General features: G+C 47.3%; 1 protein-coding gene across 1 annotated transcript in view; it reads right to left on the bottom strand.

Annotated features, from left to right (window-relative positions):
* Positions 1-8,417: 8,417 nt before the first annotated feature.
* The window catches only part of LOC144175667 (uncharacterized), a 72,374-nt gene continuing 61,928 nt past the window's right edge, over positions 8,418-18,863 (bottom strand). Inside the window, exons 3-5 of the mRNA XM_077704711.1 lie at positions 10,339-10,457; positions 8,787-8,908; positions 8,418-8,592 (exon numbers count right to left, since the gene is read on the bottom strand). Coding sequence (XP_077560837.1) covers positions 8,418-8,592; positions 8,787-8,908; positions 10,339-10,457 — 416 coding nt within the window. The remainder of the gene's footprint in view (positions 8,593-8,786; positions 8,909-10,338; positions 10,458-18,863) is intronic.

The following is an 18,863-nucleotide window of genomic DNA, read 5'->3' as shown; positions in this document are numbered from 1 at the left end:
CCACATAATCGGGGTGTGCGACTATAGCCCTGAGCACCCTCCTATCGTTCCGTCAACTACACAACAAAACCAATAGGAGATGCTGCTGCCCAGCCCATCTCCGCCTACCCAGCTTCAGCTGGTGGACAGGTGGCGCGCACTGTGGAGAAGGAACCATTCCCCTGGGCCGCACTCTGGGCCATTCAGAAATCTGAATATAAGTATTTCTTTCTCTTCATCCTGCTCCTCCTTCCTTCTATGCCGCCGATCTCGTCGCCTCCGTCCGCGGCGGCAGAAACGGAGAAGTGAGATCGTCGAACACAGGGTTTGATCTTCCTTTAATTTTTAAATGCAGAACATTTCTTTAACTCACGATGTCACCCGGCGTTGTCGGCGTTGGCGTGCCTCGGCGTCCGCAACAGCTGTTCCAGGTGCGCCCTCTCCCCCACTCCTCCTCTCCCGCATCACGCTACCCTCCTCGCTCTCAATAACAGGTCCGCACCCCTCCCCCTACACTATATAAAAAAATAATACTTACCGGCGCGTGGTTTCGATCCCACGACCCTACGGGCGGAACGCAAGGTACATGGTGCTCTACCCACTGCGCCACAAAGCCGACACAGAATGGAACGCTACGAACGCGCCTTACATCCTTGACTTATTCAAACTACGTCAAGAAGCTGCTGATAGAATGCATTCACTACCTGTGGGCGGAACGCGAGGTACATGGTGCTCTTACCACTGCGCCACAAAACCTACACAGAATGAAAGGCTACGAACGCGCCTTATATCTTTGACTTATTCAAACTACGTGAAGAAGCTGCTGATTCAACGCATCCACTACCACCAACTCCCCAAATACTAAACGTTAACGCAATACACCCACCAGCTATGCGACGCATTTACTCGAGTCCCCGTTGCGGGGAGATGGGCCCTTTTTTTAGCTTGAAAGCCCTTGCGAGCAACATTGTCGCATCGGCGGCCCTCGTTTTCCGGCTGGTCCTAGTTCTTCTGGCGGAAGGATAATAATACATCGCAGTACGGTCGAACTTAGTCTTTCTCTCTCCATTCGGCAGTATATTTCGCGCCTATTTAGGTGCCCATTCCCCGTTGCCGGTTTAGGTGTGCACGGGTCTGGGGTGAAGGGGGGGGGGGGGGGGCGCATGCTCAGCAGGGCTTACTGCCGCTACCGAAGACATACCCGTTGGGTGGTGGGAGATTTAAACATGGCAGTCTCATGGGTCACTGGGCACAGTGAGCTGTCCTCCGCAATTGAGCGTTTTGGGTCTGGGTTAGTGTTTGGCACAGTCAATAAGATGCCTACGACTGGGCAGCAAAAGGGACACCCACGTGTGTGTCCACTAGCATAGAGGTCGAAGGCCTCGAGGTGTTAACTCGCTTTGGGACGGACGCATGCCGCTCGCTTGGAGGAAGAAGAGCGGGAACTTAAGAAGTGTCAGCCCGAACAGAACCGTGAATGGGCGCGAAAAGCACGGAAAGCCGTGGCCGCCGCCGTTGCCACCTTAAGTTCCAGCTGGTCCCATTTTCTGTTTTTTGTTGTATATGAAACAGCATGAATGATCCATTATATTAGGTTGAGTTCAAGGGTTACAATCAGTACAAATCCCGGCGCATGAATTCCCAAAGGCAATAGATTCCCCGGTCGGTACATGAACAACAATAAGTTGTATGCTTACCTTTTTGTTTATGCTTTGGTGCTTCTTGTAGCAAAACCGAATTATGACGCACAGCGTGTTTGCCACCTGTTAAAAAGACGTAGCATGAAACTAGCCCGCTAGGGTCTCGTTAAACAGGTTGCCTCAACATTTTCAGAAAAATATAAGGAGGGAGCTTGTTGGAAACTTGTTTTGTAAAATTATTATAACTAGATTGCAATTGCAACATGGCAACGCTTAAAACGAACTTTTTTGGGTGAGAGTGGTATAGTTGAGGCGAATGAGTCATGAGAGTGAGACAGAACTTTCCTGTGAGGTTGTTTGTAAGGAACGCAAGTAATCCTTCTTAAACGGCGGCCAGCAGCGTTTTTTTGTTTTTGTTGTAGTTCTTACCTGCAGTTAAAATAGAACCTACAATGCATTGCTCTGGCCACTCCCTCTACATTTCTTGGTTCTTGAGGTATGAAAGGGAAATAAAGAAATGAAAACAATAAATAAATAAATAAATAAATATATGAATAAATAATAAATAATAAATAATAAATAAATAAATAAACAAACAAACAAACAAACAAACAAATAAATAAATAAATACCTTTAGCGAAAAGGAGTAGCCAGCCGGCATTCATATAAGACGTCAACCTCTCCTATTTTTTCACCACGTAATAAAGAAGAAGAAAAATATTGGAGCTGAAGAATCTTTCAAGCGAGAAATAAAATGTAATAGGATTAGCTGATGTAAGAAGAAGAGTACGGCATTCAATATCAGTCGTATATTTTGGTAATAAAGCACCCAGAAATCATAACCCCTCCGCATAAGCATTACAACGGTTGAACGCGAAGCTTTCTCGTGATGGATTTTTTGTTTAGCCAATTCCACACGGCGAGTGTGTTTACAATGGAGGTAAGCCGCACTTTTCTAGAATAACCGCAGCAACTGTGGGGTATGCACTGCGTACGCCTGATCTTTAGAACTTAAACAACAGCGCAAAAGACAAGGACTAGGAAAGAAGCACAGACAAGCGCTGACAGACAACTGAGCGTAATTTATTGCGGCTCGCTTATAAATACGCTTGTCACACATAAAATACACAAAAAACAGAAGATTTACACAACCATGAGAAAACGTAATCACGTCTTGTCGCATCTACAACCACACGTTTACCCATTAAGGTAATTTATCTCTTTTTGTGTTAAAGCGACCGACGGCTTGCTGACGCATTTATCTTTCTTCATCGCAATCTCGAACGCTTCGTGTATCTCCCTCGTGTCTGTATCTCTGTACCGCTTCAAAATGGCGCAGTCACCCAGAAAGGGCACACAGCCGCATGATGTGCAATGAAGAGCGAGGTTGCTTCCCGTGCGTGTCTTCATCGAGTTGGCGTGTTCACGCAGCCGGGCATTCACGCATCTTCCAGTCTGCCCAATGTACAGTCTTTAGTCTTTATCAAAATTTTGTGGGCCACGGCGACCGTGGCCGGAGCAAGCGCGCGGCCAAGTAGGGGCGCTGCGCTTGCCGCGGTCGGCTGGTTGCGCGGCTAAAGAGAGCGAGGGGAACCTTTGCTCTTGCTTTTGTAGTGTGTCCGGCGCGACAAGGGCTGCGCAAAGTGCCTGCGCTGAAGCGAAGTGCGCCGGCTCAGAGAAACCGGCCTCGCTGCACTTGCCGCGCTACGAAAGGAAGCGAAAAAGTTACCCTCACTCTCTTTAGCCGCGTAACCAGCCGGCAGTGGTAAGCGCAGCGCCCCTGCTCGGCTGCGCGCCTGCTCCGGTCACGGTCGTCGTGGCCCACAAAATTTTGACAAAGACTGTACGAGCGACCGCAACGAAGGGGAATGTCGTAAACAACTCCTTTGGTGCACTCCGTGAAGCGTGTGGCATCATTCGTGGTGCACGTTCTTCGATCTTCATTATGCGACTCAGCATTCACTTTGCCGCACAAGTTACCCAACTTGTTTTTTGCTGAGAAGACAACATTCACGCCCGCCCGGTTTCCTACTTTCTTGAGCCGATGCTGAGTCGCATAATGAAGATCGAAGAACGTGCACCACGAATCATGCCACACGCTTCACGGAGTGCACCAAAGAAGTTGTTTACGACATTCCCCTTCGTTGCGGTCGCTCGTACATCGGGCAGACTGGAAGATGCGTGAATGACCGGCTGCGTGAACACGCCAACTCGATGAAGACACGCACGGGAAGCAACCTCGCTTTTCATTGCACACCATGCGGCTGTGTGCCCTTTCTGGATGACTGCGCCATTTTGGAGCGGTACAGAGATACAGACACGAGGGAGATACACGAAGCGTTCGAGATTGCGATGAAGAAAGATAAATGCGTCAGTAAGCCGTCGGTCGCTTTAACACAAAAAGAGATAAATTACCTTAACGGGTAAACGTGTGGTTGTAGATACGACAAGACGTGATTACGGTTTCTCAAGGTTGTGTAAATCTTCTGTTTTTTGTGTATTTTATGTGTGACAAGCATATTTATAAGCGAGCCGAAATAAATTACGCTCACTTGTCTGTCAGCGCTTGTCTGTGCTTCTTTCCTAGTCCTTGTCGTTTTCTGTTGTTTAAGTTCAGAATGAACCAACTGGCCCCAGTCGAGACTATAATTCTGATCTTTAGGTGTGGGCTGTATGGCGTGAATTATCACCTGCTCCTTGGCATAGAGCGAGGACTTTTTCAAGGAGTTCAGCCTCGAAATGTGACATTAGGCCTACGTCCGGAAACTCAAAAAGCGACGTTAGGCATAAAGTCCAGCGGCTAGCAGCCTCACGGCATGCAGAGCAACGTCATTGTCATCGTACGTGGAGCTGTGTACGGCCGCCGACGTTCACCTCAGAACATGACCTCAGTCCTGTATACGTCGCGCCGTTGCATGCCTGCGTAACCTTCTCCCTATTCTGCACATCGACCTTTAGCGGATGAGGCCTAACGGAGCTTCCGGCAAGCCCCGCCGGGAAGCATTTGATTTTTTTCACTTCCCCCACGATCACCATCATCATGTGAAAAAGTTGGCATTTTCGTGTACGGACATTGCCATTGAAAGCCTAAACGCTTCGCTTTGAAAGGGCGGCGGTTTGGGCCAATTTTTATATTTGATAAAAAAGAACAGAAACTGAAACACTGTAAAGCAAAATTCAAATGGTAGCCAGTGTAAAGAGCACGTACACGTAACGGTAGTAAATATTATGCAGCAATGTTTTGGTTTTTTTGAAAAGCTCATGCTGGTATGCACAAACAGATCGAATTTGTAAAAAGTAAATACGCAGGTTTGAATTTACGTGGAATACTTCAGAGAAAAAGGGGTACGGAATATGGTACGACAAGGCCTGGCTGGGACTGTGGAAAAGTTAGCCGGATTTGCTAACGTGATACTATCATTAGATATGCGAAGAGAAAACCCGTCAAGATAATCAATACGAAAAAAAAAGTTTCTGCGTTTTTGCAGCCACCCCTTTCCATAGGGACGACTTCCTGTGCAAGCCGGGTGAACGTCCGAAGCGTTGTAGTCCCAAACAAGGGCCGAGCGCCAGGCCGGGTAGTCGCTTGTACCTATTTTACCGGTAGGTTCCCGGAGCCACCAAGCTACACGAATCCACATGGTGCCTTCCACAGCCACGGTGGACGCTCAACACGCAACCGCCTGTGGCCGGACATGCCGCCAGACTCTTTAACCCCCTGGCGGCGTGCCCCGCTAGATGGACAAGGGTCAGGGGCCCCTCACAAGGGTAAAGGCAGCTTTCCAGGCGTGCATTCCCCTTTCAAGGGCCGCACTCGACCAGGATGCCTGTACCCATTAAAGAAACCGGTGGGTGCCCGGCGGTACCAGTATTCGAACCCAGTACCTCCCGCATATGAGGCGAGTGCTGTACCTCTGAGCCATCGCTGAGGTTTAAAACTTACGACCCCTTCCACCGGGGCATTTCCCGACAAAGTGGGGTAACTTCCCAAGCACGATATCACCGATTCAGGGGGTGCATGTACCAATTCTACTGGTTGATGCCCAGCGGTACCGAAGTGCCCACCTAATTCTCGTACCCCATGGTACAAACCAGTGTGGTGTTACGGTTGCCATTATACTGCATCTCCCGTACGGGGGGCGCCTGTACTCATTTTTATTCTGCTGGGTGACCAGAGGCTCCTGAGGGACCTGCCACGTCTGCCGCAGTGGTGGTGCGTGTTCAAGCCTTTTATCCCCTGCCGAGACAGGGGGTGCTTGTACTATTTGAACTGGTGGAGGCCAGCGGTCCCAGACCCCGCCCGAAGGGTTTCGAGGGACCTACCACACGGCCCCCATGGCTGCTTGTGGTCAAGCTCATAATGTGATATTCATCAACCGATTCATCACGGCGCGAGTGGTATTCTTAACCCGCGCCACCAGCGCGGGTGATGAATATAGTCATCACCATTCAAGAAATATACTAACTGAAGAAGCCACACGGTAACAAAATAAAATAGAGATTCAGTTTTTTCTAAATCCACACCCCTGGGCATTTGTGCTGAACGTTTGTGCAGGAAGTGTAGGTGCTGGACAAGGTCAAAATAAGTTTTCTGACGGCGGTTTTCAATTGGTTGTCATTAGACGGCGAGGCGCAGAATATTGGTATGACTAAGAAGAGAGGCGCCTAAACTATACAAAAGGTGTAACGGATAGTAGCAAGCATTAGAGAACAGGGAGCAGGGCTTTTGGATAACGCCTCTGAAAAATGCGTGCTCTGACAATAGGGACTGAAGACACTCTGAATTACAATGTAATGTGGATAATTAATCAGCAGTAGTAGTATGCGGAAGAGAACCAAGAGAAGAAAGAAGGAAAGAATAAAGATCACCTCGTTCTCGAACGCAGCGATATAAACTGGTAACGAAAGCGGAGCCAATGTATGTCGAAATGAATTAACAAATCAAAGTCAGAGAGTCATGTTGAGAACTAAGCTGATGGTAAAAAAACACCCCAAAAACGGTGGACACCGATAGTCACCGATGAAGAAACATGGTATTCGTTCGGTTTGAATGCATGTACCGAGAAGAAAATTTGAAATATTATGAGCGATGCGGTGGTTAAAGTAGCAGAATTAATCTGTACACAATTCTGTAATAACACCTTTGGGCGAGGACATGGTACGTAAATGACTGTCTTCTCACCCAAACCTAATGTTCTCGCAAAGTAAAGCTCTCCCAATACGAAAATTAACACGCGGACAAAGCTATAGGAGAGACGATACACACTCTAGACCTTCAACACAGTTTATGCCACAGAGATACAGAAATACGCGCACATAGGCATGATACGTGGAAAACAATCAATAAAACGCCGTGAAAAAGAAACAAAACGATACCGCAAATGTCACAGGACGTAATTAGTCCGACACGTGTATACGGTAATCACGCGTCACCCATGTTGAAGCGGCAACCGCTCTCCGAAAAAATGGATTTCTTTTGCAGGCATATTCAAGGACGGTGTAACTGAGGCATGACTACAGTGTAACTCCACAACACCATTACGTTCGTCTTCATAGCTGTACATCCCAAATTAGCAGTAAGACAAAAACTGCCATCCTTACAGATATCCGTGGTGCGCCACAAGGCCCAGTCCTCACGCTCAAGCAGTGCATCCCGTAGCGACGAAACACAGCCATAATCTTTGTAGCCGTTCGTACGTGCAGAACTGTAATCGCTAACTGTAATCGTACAACTGTAATCGCTAACGTTCCTTATCTGTATTTCCACCCTTCGTTTGATATGCCTGTAGTAACAGGTGCGACACACGAAGTCTGTGGAGGGAGCCTGAACTGTTGGGAGCTGACTGGATCAGGCTTGGTGGTACCGCGCCGTAAAGTTCACATACATCCATACATTACAGCAGTGTCGCGAAAGTTTTTTCCCACTTCGCGACAATCAACATGAGCTCCGACTGCGTCCTTAATATTAAATTGCGACTGTTCTTCGTGCCTCAACCATTTCGCTAACGGTGCACTTCCAGCAGACATTGGGAGTATACGGCGAAACCGAAATTAGAAAAGGCCAGTAGGGGCGAGTGCAGTGCTGGCTGTAAACGGTCGATAGAGGGCGAGGGGAACTTTTGCTTTTGCTTTTGTAGTGTGTCAGCCGCGACAAGTGCTGCGCAAAGTGCCTGCACTGAAAGGAAGCGAACCTGCTCTGAGAAATTGGCCGCTCTGTACTTATCACGCCAGCCACACCACGAAAGCAGGAGCGAAAGTTCCCCTCGCTCTCCTTAGCCACTTAACCATAAGACAGCGGCCAGCGCAGCGCCCCTGCCTGGCCGCGCGCCTGCTCCGGCCACGGTCGCCGTGGCCTACAATATTTCAACAAACCTGTGCGTTGCTTTCTCCTATAAAACAGCCTGCCTAATACAGAATAAAGATTGATCAACTAGTAGCCCTAATGGCCGTCATTGGTGGGTTCTATCTGTCACCTTTGAAATTATCGGAACAGTAGAATTCATCTTACGTACGCTGTGCTACCGCTCACACTCACCAATTTTCCTGCGGCTATGTGTTCGGGGATAACATTCTCACAATGAATGGTTCTGACGCCGACTGCTGTGGGCACGAAAAAAATAGCCACAGCTTCCAGTAGTGGTGCAAACCTGAAGAACCAGTAGACCTGGGGGTCGACGTAGCTTCTCCCTACACTAACAGCGAATCCAGGGAGAGAGGGAGCAGCCGAACGTCAGCCGTGCAAAGCCATTTTTAACGGGAAGTAAACCAAAGACCATTAATGTATATACAGTGTGTCAGTCAGTCGCAATCGTCGTGGTCCCTTTCGTCGTTGTCATCCGACGGTCCAGCAGCGTAGGGCGAATCTTTTTGTAGGGAGTCCTCGCCTCGGTAGACCTCCACTTCTTCAGCTAATCCGGCGGCTGTCTCCACGTGTGAATTGCGAAGGGATGGCTTGACAGATTCGTACCGGACTCTGCAATTGCTCGGAAACGAGTGAAACGTGTCGACTGGGTACTCGTGCAATCCGGACTCTCTCTAACCTAAACCTTGACAGCCTTATAGTCGCCATGGCAGACCACGAGAGGCATGCCTATCATTTTCAAACTAGCGAAGCCTAAATTTCCAAACAGCAAGTCTATACATGTTCATTCTACGCCGAGCGGTAACCCAAGGCTGTCGCCGCCGTCATTCACGGCCACCACGACTTCGTCGCCGCCGACCGAGTCCAGCCCACTTACGCCACCTCCTTCCGACCCACCCTGGAGGTTCCCCGCCCCAGAATTCCAAAGCTGAACAAACCAGAAATGTGCCGTGGGCAAAAGAACGGCCTGCGGCTACATGGGGGGGCACCTGCAGCGGCCGGCACCCTACGCATCCACCGCTTGGAAGACAACGATTATGAAAGCGGGAGCACCACACGTGGCACAAGCCCACGCGCAATCCGGGACTACGCGGGCAGCTTCTGTCGAGGAGCACGCTCACGTGCGCCCGGTATTTTGCTTTGTCAAAGCCCCTGCGCGGAGGTCGTACTGGGCGCCTGGCGCTGGAAATTTCTTACCTGGTATTTCGTTCGCGACGCCAACAGAACGAGCTCAAGCCGAAACAGGTGTGATGCTAACAACCATTAATTTTGAATAAAATTTACACACAAAAGCTCCTTCCAGGTGGTTTGATGAGTGAGATGTCTCTGTTGCGGGTGAACACAAATTTTGATTTTGAAGTGCAGGGAGACCGGAGGGGAACGTTTACTTACCTGTTGTAAGTGGCGGATTTCTTGCTCTGTTTCAATGAAAATGTCTTGGCAGTTTACGACAACTTGACTGGCCAGAAGGGATCCTTGAGATGTCGTCCTCACGCCTGTGAATTAAGTTTCAAAACAGGGAAGGGAACAATGATTCAAACAAAGAGAACATATAAAGAACAAACAAGAATACCTTATAGTCGAAGTCACCTTTCGCGAACATCCGTGTAGCTTTCAAGCATGCGCAAAATTACAGAAAGAATTGTCTCCAATGCCTCTCAAGCTCAAAATACTTGGTCGGAATCCAGATACCTGGGTGATTGAGAGACACCCGTCACCAGCCAGATATGCTCCCATTGTCGACGAGGTGTCACGTGGCACGGTACAGCTACGTACGTTGAGGTTTTGAGTTGTGAGAAAGTTTTTTTATGGTATTCGCAGCTAAAAAATAGTGTCCAGCCGTATTGCACACGCTCCACAAATATAGTCGGTCGCACTGCCTTCAATCTGTCTTCGCTGCCAGCCTCGTCAAAGTACGAGCACCCACCTTTGGAAAACTGTGTAATTCAGGTTACTGAGTTAAGGCTGCATGTACGACGGACCCCGAAAATTTCTGTACTGACTCTGTGAATACTGCCACACATTTTGGTCATGCATGTTGATTGTGAACTTCGTATGGAACTGCATTAATTGGGCGCCACGTTTTAATCATCAGCTCAAAGCTTCGTTGCCGTCTCTACAGGGAATTTTAGTCCACTATATCATTTTACAAGTTTAAAAGTCCCGTGTTCAATAGTAGAACGTTAGGTAAGCTGAGAACGTTTCATCTTGGAATAAACCGCCCAAGATAGAACAACGCACAAAAAAAAAGAAATAAAGCTTAAAGAAACGTGGTCTTCCTTGTGTTTTATCTGTGCTATTCTGTTTGTTTCGAACTTTACTCAATGATGGCAGGCCTACTGTCGACTGAATGCTCACAGGGGGCGCTACTTTCCCCGACCGACTAGAGTTCCTGAAAATCGCGTAGCGCGAAGAGTTGCGCGTCTGCTTGCCGTAAGCCGCCGGTTCCAGTTCGACAGGAAAGCCCGCTTTCAGTGCTGCCCACAAGACCACGCGTATTCAGTCAGTTCTGCTCAACTGAGCATCGGTGGTTGTGGAAGCGGCGGCAGCGGCGGCGGCTCAGTTGACAAGCCGCCGAGTGGCCGCTCCTTGCCACTCCTCGCCGATGCCGCTGGAGCGGCGACCTACATACGAGAAGGGTGGCTTTCCTGCACGACCTGGAAGCCAAGATGGCGGATGGACGTGAAACGTTGCTCGCCTAGGGGAGCTATATACAGGAACTCTAGCATCGAGTCTGCTGTGTCAGGGAGCGGTTTTTCGCACTTGATCTCATCCCCAGTGCTCCCTGCGCATGCGCCCGTTGCCACAGCAACGGAGGCGCGTCGTCTGCTTTGTCTGATTCCTGACCGCCGCGGCGCCAAAGTCAAAACGGCACGGCGCGGCACGCCACTCATCGATACGCACTGTTAGGAGCGTGAAGCGTGTAGCCGTGTATGCGAGCGGAGTAACAACAAAAGAAAAAAAGAGATTCGAACGCGGAGATCCAGCCATTTGGCGCCGTTTGCTCGTTATAACGATAAAAACGTGATCTCACAATTCGTGTCGTATCTCGAAATGCGTTGGTTGTAATTCAGTTAATCGGCGCTAGCATGGGCTTTCATCTCGATGGTCGCTTCATACCATCGACGCCCTTGGCTCTACACCCCATCCTTTTGGCGCCTGTTTAAGAACCAGGAACGATGCTGCTTACGCGACTGATCTACTTGAATGGATCGTATGTATTTGATGTGCTTCCATCTTTGTTGGGGCAATGCTGGTCTCATGCTGCTCAATCTTTTAAATGCAGAGCATTTCTTAGCCTCGCCTCTTCCTGCGTCGGACGGTGTCAACCGCTCCGCGTCCGCAGCAGGTGCGCCTCTCCTTCCCTCCTCTCTCTCAACAGCAGCTGGCGCGCGCATGCGTCGTAGTCAGCCCGTTCGCTCCGTCGCGGTCTCGGCGTAACAGGTGCGTGATAGCAGCGCGGTGGGGCGTGGAAGGGCGCGCGCTGCTTGCGCATGCGCAAGCAGCGCGCTATCAAGAAAACACGTTCATACACCGCACATGGCATGTTTACAACGTGAATTTAAATTGGCCAGAACATACACCATAATAAAAATATAATATATGTGCCATATTGAAGTCACTATGTAGTCACATATGAAGTCACTATGAAGTCACATATTTAAGTCAATATGTGCCATATTGAAGTCGCTCTTGAAGTCACTCACGAGGTTCCACAACAGGACAGCCTGAAGTTTTTGGATGTGTGCCTGAAATTCTCTACTTCACATGTGTGTTGGTTGTACAAACCCCGTTGCCAGAAACCGTAATTGCCGTTTATGTCCGCGCACACTAAACTCGTGAAGAGGGGCATCGCAAGCACGTGTCTTAATAATGCGTTGAAGAAATCGTGCAAGCACCCCATGAACTCCATTTTTGAGGCTCAAATCTGTCGCCTTATATCAGCAGGCTATCCTGAGAGCGTGATTGTAGCTGTGGTCAATTCGATTCGGATGGAGGATAAGAAGTCGCAGTCAGACCCGCAAGAGGTGGCCCAAAAGGACAACAATGTAGCCGTCATCCCGTCTATGCATCGCATATCGCACAACCTCAAAAGGATTGGTGGAAGGGCTGGCGTGAAAGTTGTCATGTCGGCCCCTGATAAACTGTACAGACTCTGCAGCCAAACGTGCCCTGTCAGGAAGGAAAGAAGCAGATGCCTCGTCAATCACCAAAACCAGTACGTGCCCTGCACAGGAAGGGGTGGTCTACAAGTTGCGCTTCCTTGCAAAAAAGCATACGTTGGGAAGACTGGACGGTGCCTTAACACGCGCCTACGCGAACATTGCAACAAGGTACGGAAAGGCAAAGATAGCAATTTGGGTATTCATTGCAAAAGTGCGACAAGTGCGAGCATATGCACGGTGCGTGCTCCGTCATTTTTCGAGACGCGGATCAGCGCACGCGAGAGATCGTTGGGGCTGCGGAAAAGCAGTGGATAGGTGACTGCGTCAGTTCGACTTCGATATCTTTGAGTTCGAACGAGCTGGCCTTCTTAGATAAACATTTATCCCACGTGCGTGCCTGACGAGTTCGTGGGGTGATCTTGTGCGTGCAGTGATCTCATAAACTTCATAGTTATTTGAGCGTGTTGTGATTCTTTTCTATTTATATGTCCCGTGGTTTTCACTAAAATTCAGTTGTCAGTAGCGCTCGTCCTTTTATCGCTCGTCCTGTGTTCTCTTTGCTGCGCTCAACAAAGTTATAATTGACTACCAACTCGCTCGTACCAACACGTAGCTTCAAATTGTTACTCGGAATTTTCGGTTTGCCTTTGTTGCACTCGATGCTACCTCCCTCATGAGTTTCTTCACAGCGGGGATGTCCTCCAAATCATTTTCTTTTTTTGTCAGCCGTCTGATCCATGCCCCTCACAATGAATTTGCACACAATGCAGGGCAGCTGATAGGAGAAACTGGACTGAGGACAGCAATCTCTGCATGACTATGATCTACCATTCTGCACTTCGGGTTAAAGTGTCGGTTCCAACCCTTAAAGATTTGACGCGCTTCCTCAATGCACTGAGCGGTCTGAAACTGAACCACGAAGGCCCCTACAACAGCAGAATTACTCGGAGTTTTACCACAATCAAAAATAATGGAAGAGAATAGTCCGTAGGTTTGTTTGTAGTGTACGTCCAAGCAAACAACATCGCCACCGTACTTCAGCAAAAACTTTCGCATAAACTCTGTGTGGATGCAGAGCAACAGAGTCTCCTCACACTCTTCTGCTACAGTGTGCAGTACCTCTGCATCAGGTGGTGTCAATTTGCTGTTCATCTCCCTCTGGGTAAGCTCGCCTCAATATGTTTCGTCGATGGAGAAGGAAAACAAATATTGTTGTTGGTGCCATTAGTCACAGCTGCTCTACTGGATGCAATATGCATGTGGCAACGTCTTTCTTGTCTACAGAGCTGCACCTGTCATTCCCGAGCGCCATTTTGATGTGGTTCTTGATATCTGTTCTTGTAGGAAAAAACCCTACATCGCGATGAGGCGCACAGCCTGTTTGCGAACAGCACGTCTTGAACGTAGAACTTAATACAAATGCCTATAGTTTTCACAGAAGTCACACCCTCCTGTACAAGCTGTACAATTTTTTGGTACATCTGGAGTAACAGGATTGCCATAGCGTGCACAACCAGTGTCAATTCCATGGTTGCAATGGCTGTCCTGATCAGATATGCCGACGTAGAAGCACATCTGACAAATCACAGGCCTGCTCCTGAAGGGTCACCTTCAGTCGGGACAGCACCTCCTTTGAAGCAGCTTCACGTTTCCGCTTGCTGTACGTTTCGGGCATGTTCATCTAAAATAACATGCGAAAACCCCGTGAAAAATATACACTAATTATATGCAGTTTTTAGGCGGCGAATTTAAAACATTCACTATTCACCACATCTAAGGCTGCTGAGATGGCCGCATCATTTGAGATAATCTTCGGTAGAAACAATGCCTGTTGCAAATATAAACATGTAAAGTATGCCGCAAAATATTTCAGTGAAGTGATTGATGTATTTGGTACTTTATAGCAGCTGTTCATAACAAATTGTTTCTGTTCATTACAGAAAAAATCAGGGTTATTTTCTTTTGAAAGTCAATAACAGGCAAGAGTGGCGTGGTGATTCTAAATTCAGCACTGTTTACGTCTGATTCATTGTTTTGCTGTGTCTGTTTTGGATAGAATTGGTCACTGCAATATATGCTTTTTAATTAATATCTGATTATTTATAGTATTGTAAGCTCTAGGATCAACAGGCGTATTGCACGAGAGATGGAACATGCATGTACACGGATATTTTTTGTTTTAGTTTGTATTTTTGTGAGTTATGTGCAAGCAAGGGAATAGGTGAAAAGTGCAGCCGATTTTCCTCAAGCGTACGTAGTTGAAAAAGAAAAAAAATGGTAAAAATGGCGCAGGTGACGCGCAAGTGACGCGTGGGTGACGCGCGGTTTCCGGCGGCAACCGCGCGTCACTTGCGGCTGCAGTTTTTTTCGTACTTTGGCCCTTTGCGCACGGCAAGCTGTGACACTTCTGGTGGAAATTTGTATGAAACCAAAAACTACGTCAGAGTTACAGACGTCTCAAAGCAAACTTTGAGTGATGCTGTGAATAAAAAAATTAAAGAAAATTATGAAATTGGACTACAGGCTATATTGTCGCTCACTGACCCCAATTGTCTTCACGGGATTATTCGTAATTTTGATTTTCGGGGGGCGGGGGTTAGAAATCGCCAAGGCGGAGTTGGGGGGCGGTTGGGGGGGGGGGGGTGTATACTTGCGTGGGCAGGATGCTCGTGTCTGTGGAAATGTTTTTTTCGAGGGTATGAAATCAGTCTGGAGGGGTGTAAGGGCCGTGATTGCTTAAATCCCTACGATAGTGACGAATTTTAAAGTAGGTAAAGTTGGCCAGATATTTCTAAAAGTACACGCAAAAGATCGCTTCTCTAGAAAAAATAAAAAAAGCACGAATGCATTGTCGGCTGTGCTCTCTCTAAAAAATGCGTAAATTTATCAATAAAAAAAGCCCGATCTCATTTTTTTCTGGCATGTGGAAACAACACTCTTTCACAAGGACAACAAAACTGCCGAAAAACGTTGAATTACGTTGTTTGCACTGAAGTTATAAGCGGCTTAACTCACGCGTTCGAGACACATCATCGTGCCATATGCTCGGCTACTGCCGCTGCTATTCTGGCTTCGCGTGTTCATAAAAAAATTAAAGCCGTTCCACTCATTGTGAAAGCTGTAGGAAATAGAGAGCAGTGATTCGACAAAATAGGCTCTACCGCCGTCATCCGCTCACTGCTACCACCCCATGCAATTCAAATTTCTCGCCTTCGCAGTGCTCGCGCGCCCCCGGACTGAAACAGCGCCAGCGGGAGTTTTGTTCTTTTTCAGCTTGCTTTAAATTCACATGCTGGAGCTGTTTTTTATCATTTCGGGCACGTATTTTTTTCTTGCGCGGCTGGAGCTTTTCTGCGTCATTTCGAACGCTCCATTTTTTTCTTGCGTGGCTGGAGCTTTTCAGCGGCATTTCGAACGCGCCACTTTCGTCTTGCTCGTAGAGCCTTACTGCTTCATTTCGAACGCGCCATTTTTTCTTTAGCGGCCGCTTTTTTGGTTACTATTGTAAAAACCAACCGAACGAGCGTTGTTAACTAAATAAACGGGGGCGCTGCCGGTTAGTTACGTATATCTCGACTCAAATGCAGCTGTATTTTTCTTCGGGGAGATGTAGGACAAACGCCAGCAGTTCACGAGTTTCGACCGCTTATGACTATATAAACTGCTTGGCTTTTGACACCTCTGCAGTACGCCGCGACGACAGCAAGCTAGCTACGACGACAAGGCGAGCGCCTGAATTGGTCTGTTCTTATAAAAGGGAATGGTTTCCTTCTCCGGCGACAACAGCGAACGTGCATCATTCCATGACCCTTGCAAATAGAAATCCACATTTCTCTTTTTTTTTTAATTTTCTATATTTACCCTAATATACACTAGCATAGCTACGGCTGTGGTCAAGATACGACGAGGAGCGCCCCTTTTGGGAGCGCAACATGTGGTCCTATTTCACGATCTTTTCTAAACATTTGTTCACAGCAGAACGCAAAGGTTTCTTTTAATTGCCTGCCATTATGGTGTAGTTGTTGGTTTCAGACCAATTTCCGACAGAATTGTCACAGTTTGCCGTGCGCAAAGTATGAAAGCTTAAAAGAAACTGCAGCAGCTAAAAAACCTCGCGCCACCCGTGCGTCACCCGCACGAGATATTACATTTTTTGTCTCGTGAACTACGTATGTTAGAGAAAAAACGGGCGACCCCTTTAGGCTATTCCCTGCTTTCGCACAACTCATGCAAATACTAGAAAAAACAAACAAAATGCCCATGTACGCATGTTGTCTCTCGTGGAATCAGCGTGCAGCGGCTAAATTCCTTGGGCTGGCCTGAGGAATTGAAATCTCACCATTCAGAAAACTGTTTTCATTTTAACATATACAGTTTCGAGCTAAAATTTTGCGTTGTTTGATTAAGCATCATTAAACTCGACTACATCCTGAATGTAACCTTAAAAGGTAACACAAGATGCCTACCTTGAACTGCGGATACGCCTCCACTTTCTTTAGACGCACAACTGCAGTGCAACCCCTCCTCTTTGTTCCTTAAGTATACCTTTCTTCCGTTTCAAGGTGGCAGCCGGCCAGTCAGGCCCCCTTTTCCAGCATGAATGCGAGAAAAATGTACTTCAGTAAAAAGTGGGAATTTATTAACGTAGTTGCGAATTCTAGGGCACCTCTATGTACAGAATATGCAGATTGTAACTTTCCTCACTGACACTAAATTTCAGTCTTATTCCTAAGAAAATATTTCCCAGTGTTCCACACAGAATGTGCGTGTTCATTGTGATGTCGTCAAGCATACACGCAGTAGTGATGCGTAGTCGGAGTTGTACCAGCGCATTTAGTTAACAGAGCACTGGTTGCAGCAGGGGCTTCGCTATCAGCCTTCACTCTTCTTTTTCCACATTTCCGGGACATTTTCCGGGAGTCCAATATTATTTATGCGGGTGGGACAGATTGTGAATGCAAAGGACGACTGTAACCTTTCTGCTATCATTTTATTGTGTTTTTCCCAGGCCGTTCATTTGACAGATACTTTCTACTTAGCTCAGCAACTGACACTATCAAATGGGATGGATACCCTGCTGCCGAAAGGCAGTCGAGTTGCTCGGTTAAGATAGTGTCCACGGAATGACAGCCAGGTTTGGTAGAGGCATTAATAAAGCAGGCTGCAGGGTATCCGTCCAATTTGATAGTGCCAGTTGCGGGGCGATAAAAGAAGCATCTGTCAAATGCACGGCTTGGCAAAAACGCAATGTTAGAAGACAGCGGAGAGGTTGCAGTCATCCCTTACATTCACAATCCGTCCCACCACTTAAAAAGATTGCGCGTCTGGGAAATGTCACCGTGGTGTTTTCGGCTCCGAAAAAAATGCAGGCCTTGTGCAAGCGGTCAATGAAGGCACGAAGAAAGAACCTGCTTGTTCTGAAAAGTAGAAAAAAACACTCGAATTTATTGATTGTAGCGAAGGTTCTGTCTACTCGATACCTTACTCGTTGCAATAATGAATAGTAGGCCAAATTCTGCAACGACAGGCTGCGCGAGCACCAGAATAACGTGCATAACACAATGAGTGGACACCTCGCTACTCATTGGCGCAACTGCGGTTGCACCATAGAGTTCGCGAGCACCAAGATCCTCGCTAGACACCCCAATAAGGTTCTCCTGGAGATAATAGAGGCGGCCGACACTTCCAGGCTGGAAGATTACTGCATAAGTGCCCGTCTCTCGACCTTATCGGAAACAGAATTGAAGTTTCTGCGTTTGGTAACTGAAGCGCCAATGGCCCATATTTATAACCTAGCACTTACACACTGCAACTTCCCCAAAGGGATGCAGCTATACTTGGTAATTGCTATTCACAAAGGAGGTGATGAAATAATCCTTATAGCTATAGCCAGTTTTTGTACTCCCAGTGTTATCAACAGTCCTAGAAAAAATGCTGATTTGTTTAGAAGAAACCAGCTGAAGATGAAAACAAAGGAATAATTGTTCACAAAAACTGACAGGGATGCAGCAAGTTATGTATATCTTGATATGTGATAAGCTATAAGAACTTGTATATATGTTTGACCCTTGTAATAAACGTTCAGTTGCTAGTCCACCATTATCCCTGCCAGTTTTCGTTAACATTTAGTCCGTTGTTTTCATGTTCAGCTGCTTTGTTCTAAACTTAATATGCACAAACTAGCCCAGCAACAAACTCTCCTGCTAATATGTACAATAGGACATTTCGGTTCTAATTTTAGTTTAATAACTAGCACTCAGTACAGCTTTCGTATGGGCATATCAGCGAAACGGGCTTTAATAAACCTGAAATTAAATAATTTTTGTCCGTTGAAGAATATGAATATAGAGCTGGCATATCTGTTTATTTTTCCAAGGCTTTTGACCGTCTAAAACACATGACGCTGCTAAAAAACTTGAGCTGTACGAAATAGGGGGATACCCATGCGACTTCTTACCCATTATGTAGGATTTCGATAACAGGCCGTCATTACATCTTGTTCCATTTCCCTGAATGCTGGTACTTTCCAAAGAATCATCAGTAGCCCTCTTCTGTTAATTTTCTAACGATGAAAAATAAATATGTCGAAACTAACATTTTTTTATTACGCGTATGACACGACAAAACTGTTCCTAAGTTCTAACACTACGCTCCTTCGACTCGAAACAAACTATTGGCTCTGTAAACTGAACTCCTGGTTCACACTAAATTCATTGG

This window comes from Haemaphysalis longicornis, unplaced genomic scaffold (genome assembly GCF_048455015.1).
Source record: "Haemaphysalis longicornis isolate Haplotype H1 unplaced genomic scaffold, Haemaphysalis longicornis Haplotype H1 scaffold_3, whole genome shotgun sequence".
NCBI classification, from domain to species: Eukaryota; Metazoa; Arthropoda; class Arachnida; order Ixodida; family Ixodidae; genus Haemaphysalis; species Haemaphysalis longicornis.
The sequence above is the reverse complement of the archived record's forward strand: the minus strand, read 5'-3'. Positions and strand labels throughout refer to the sequence as shown.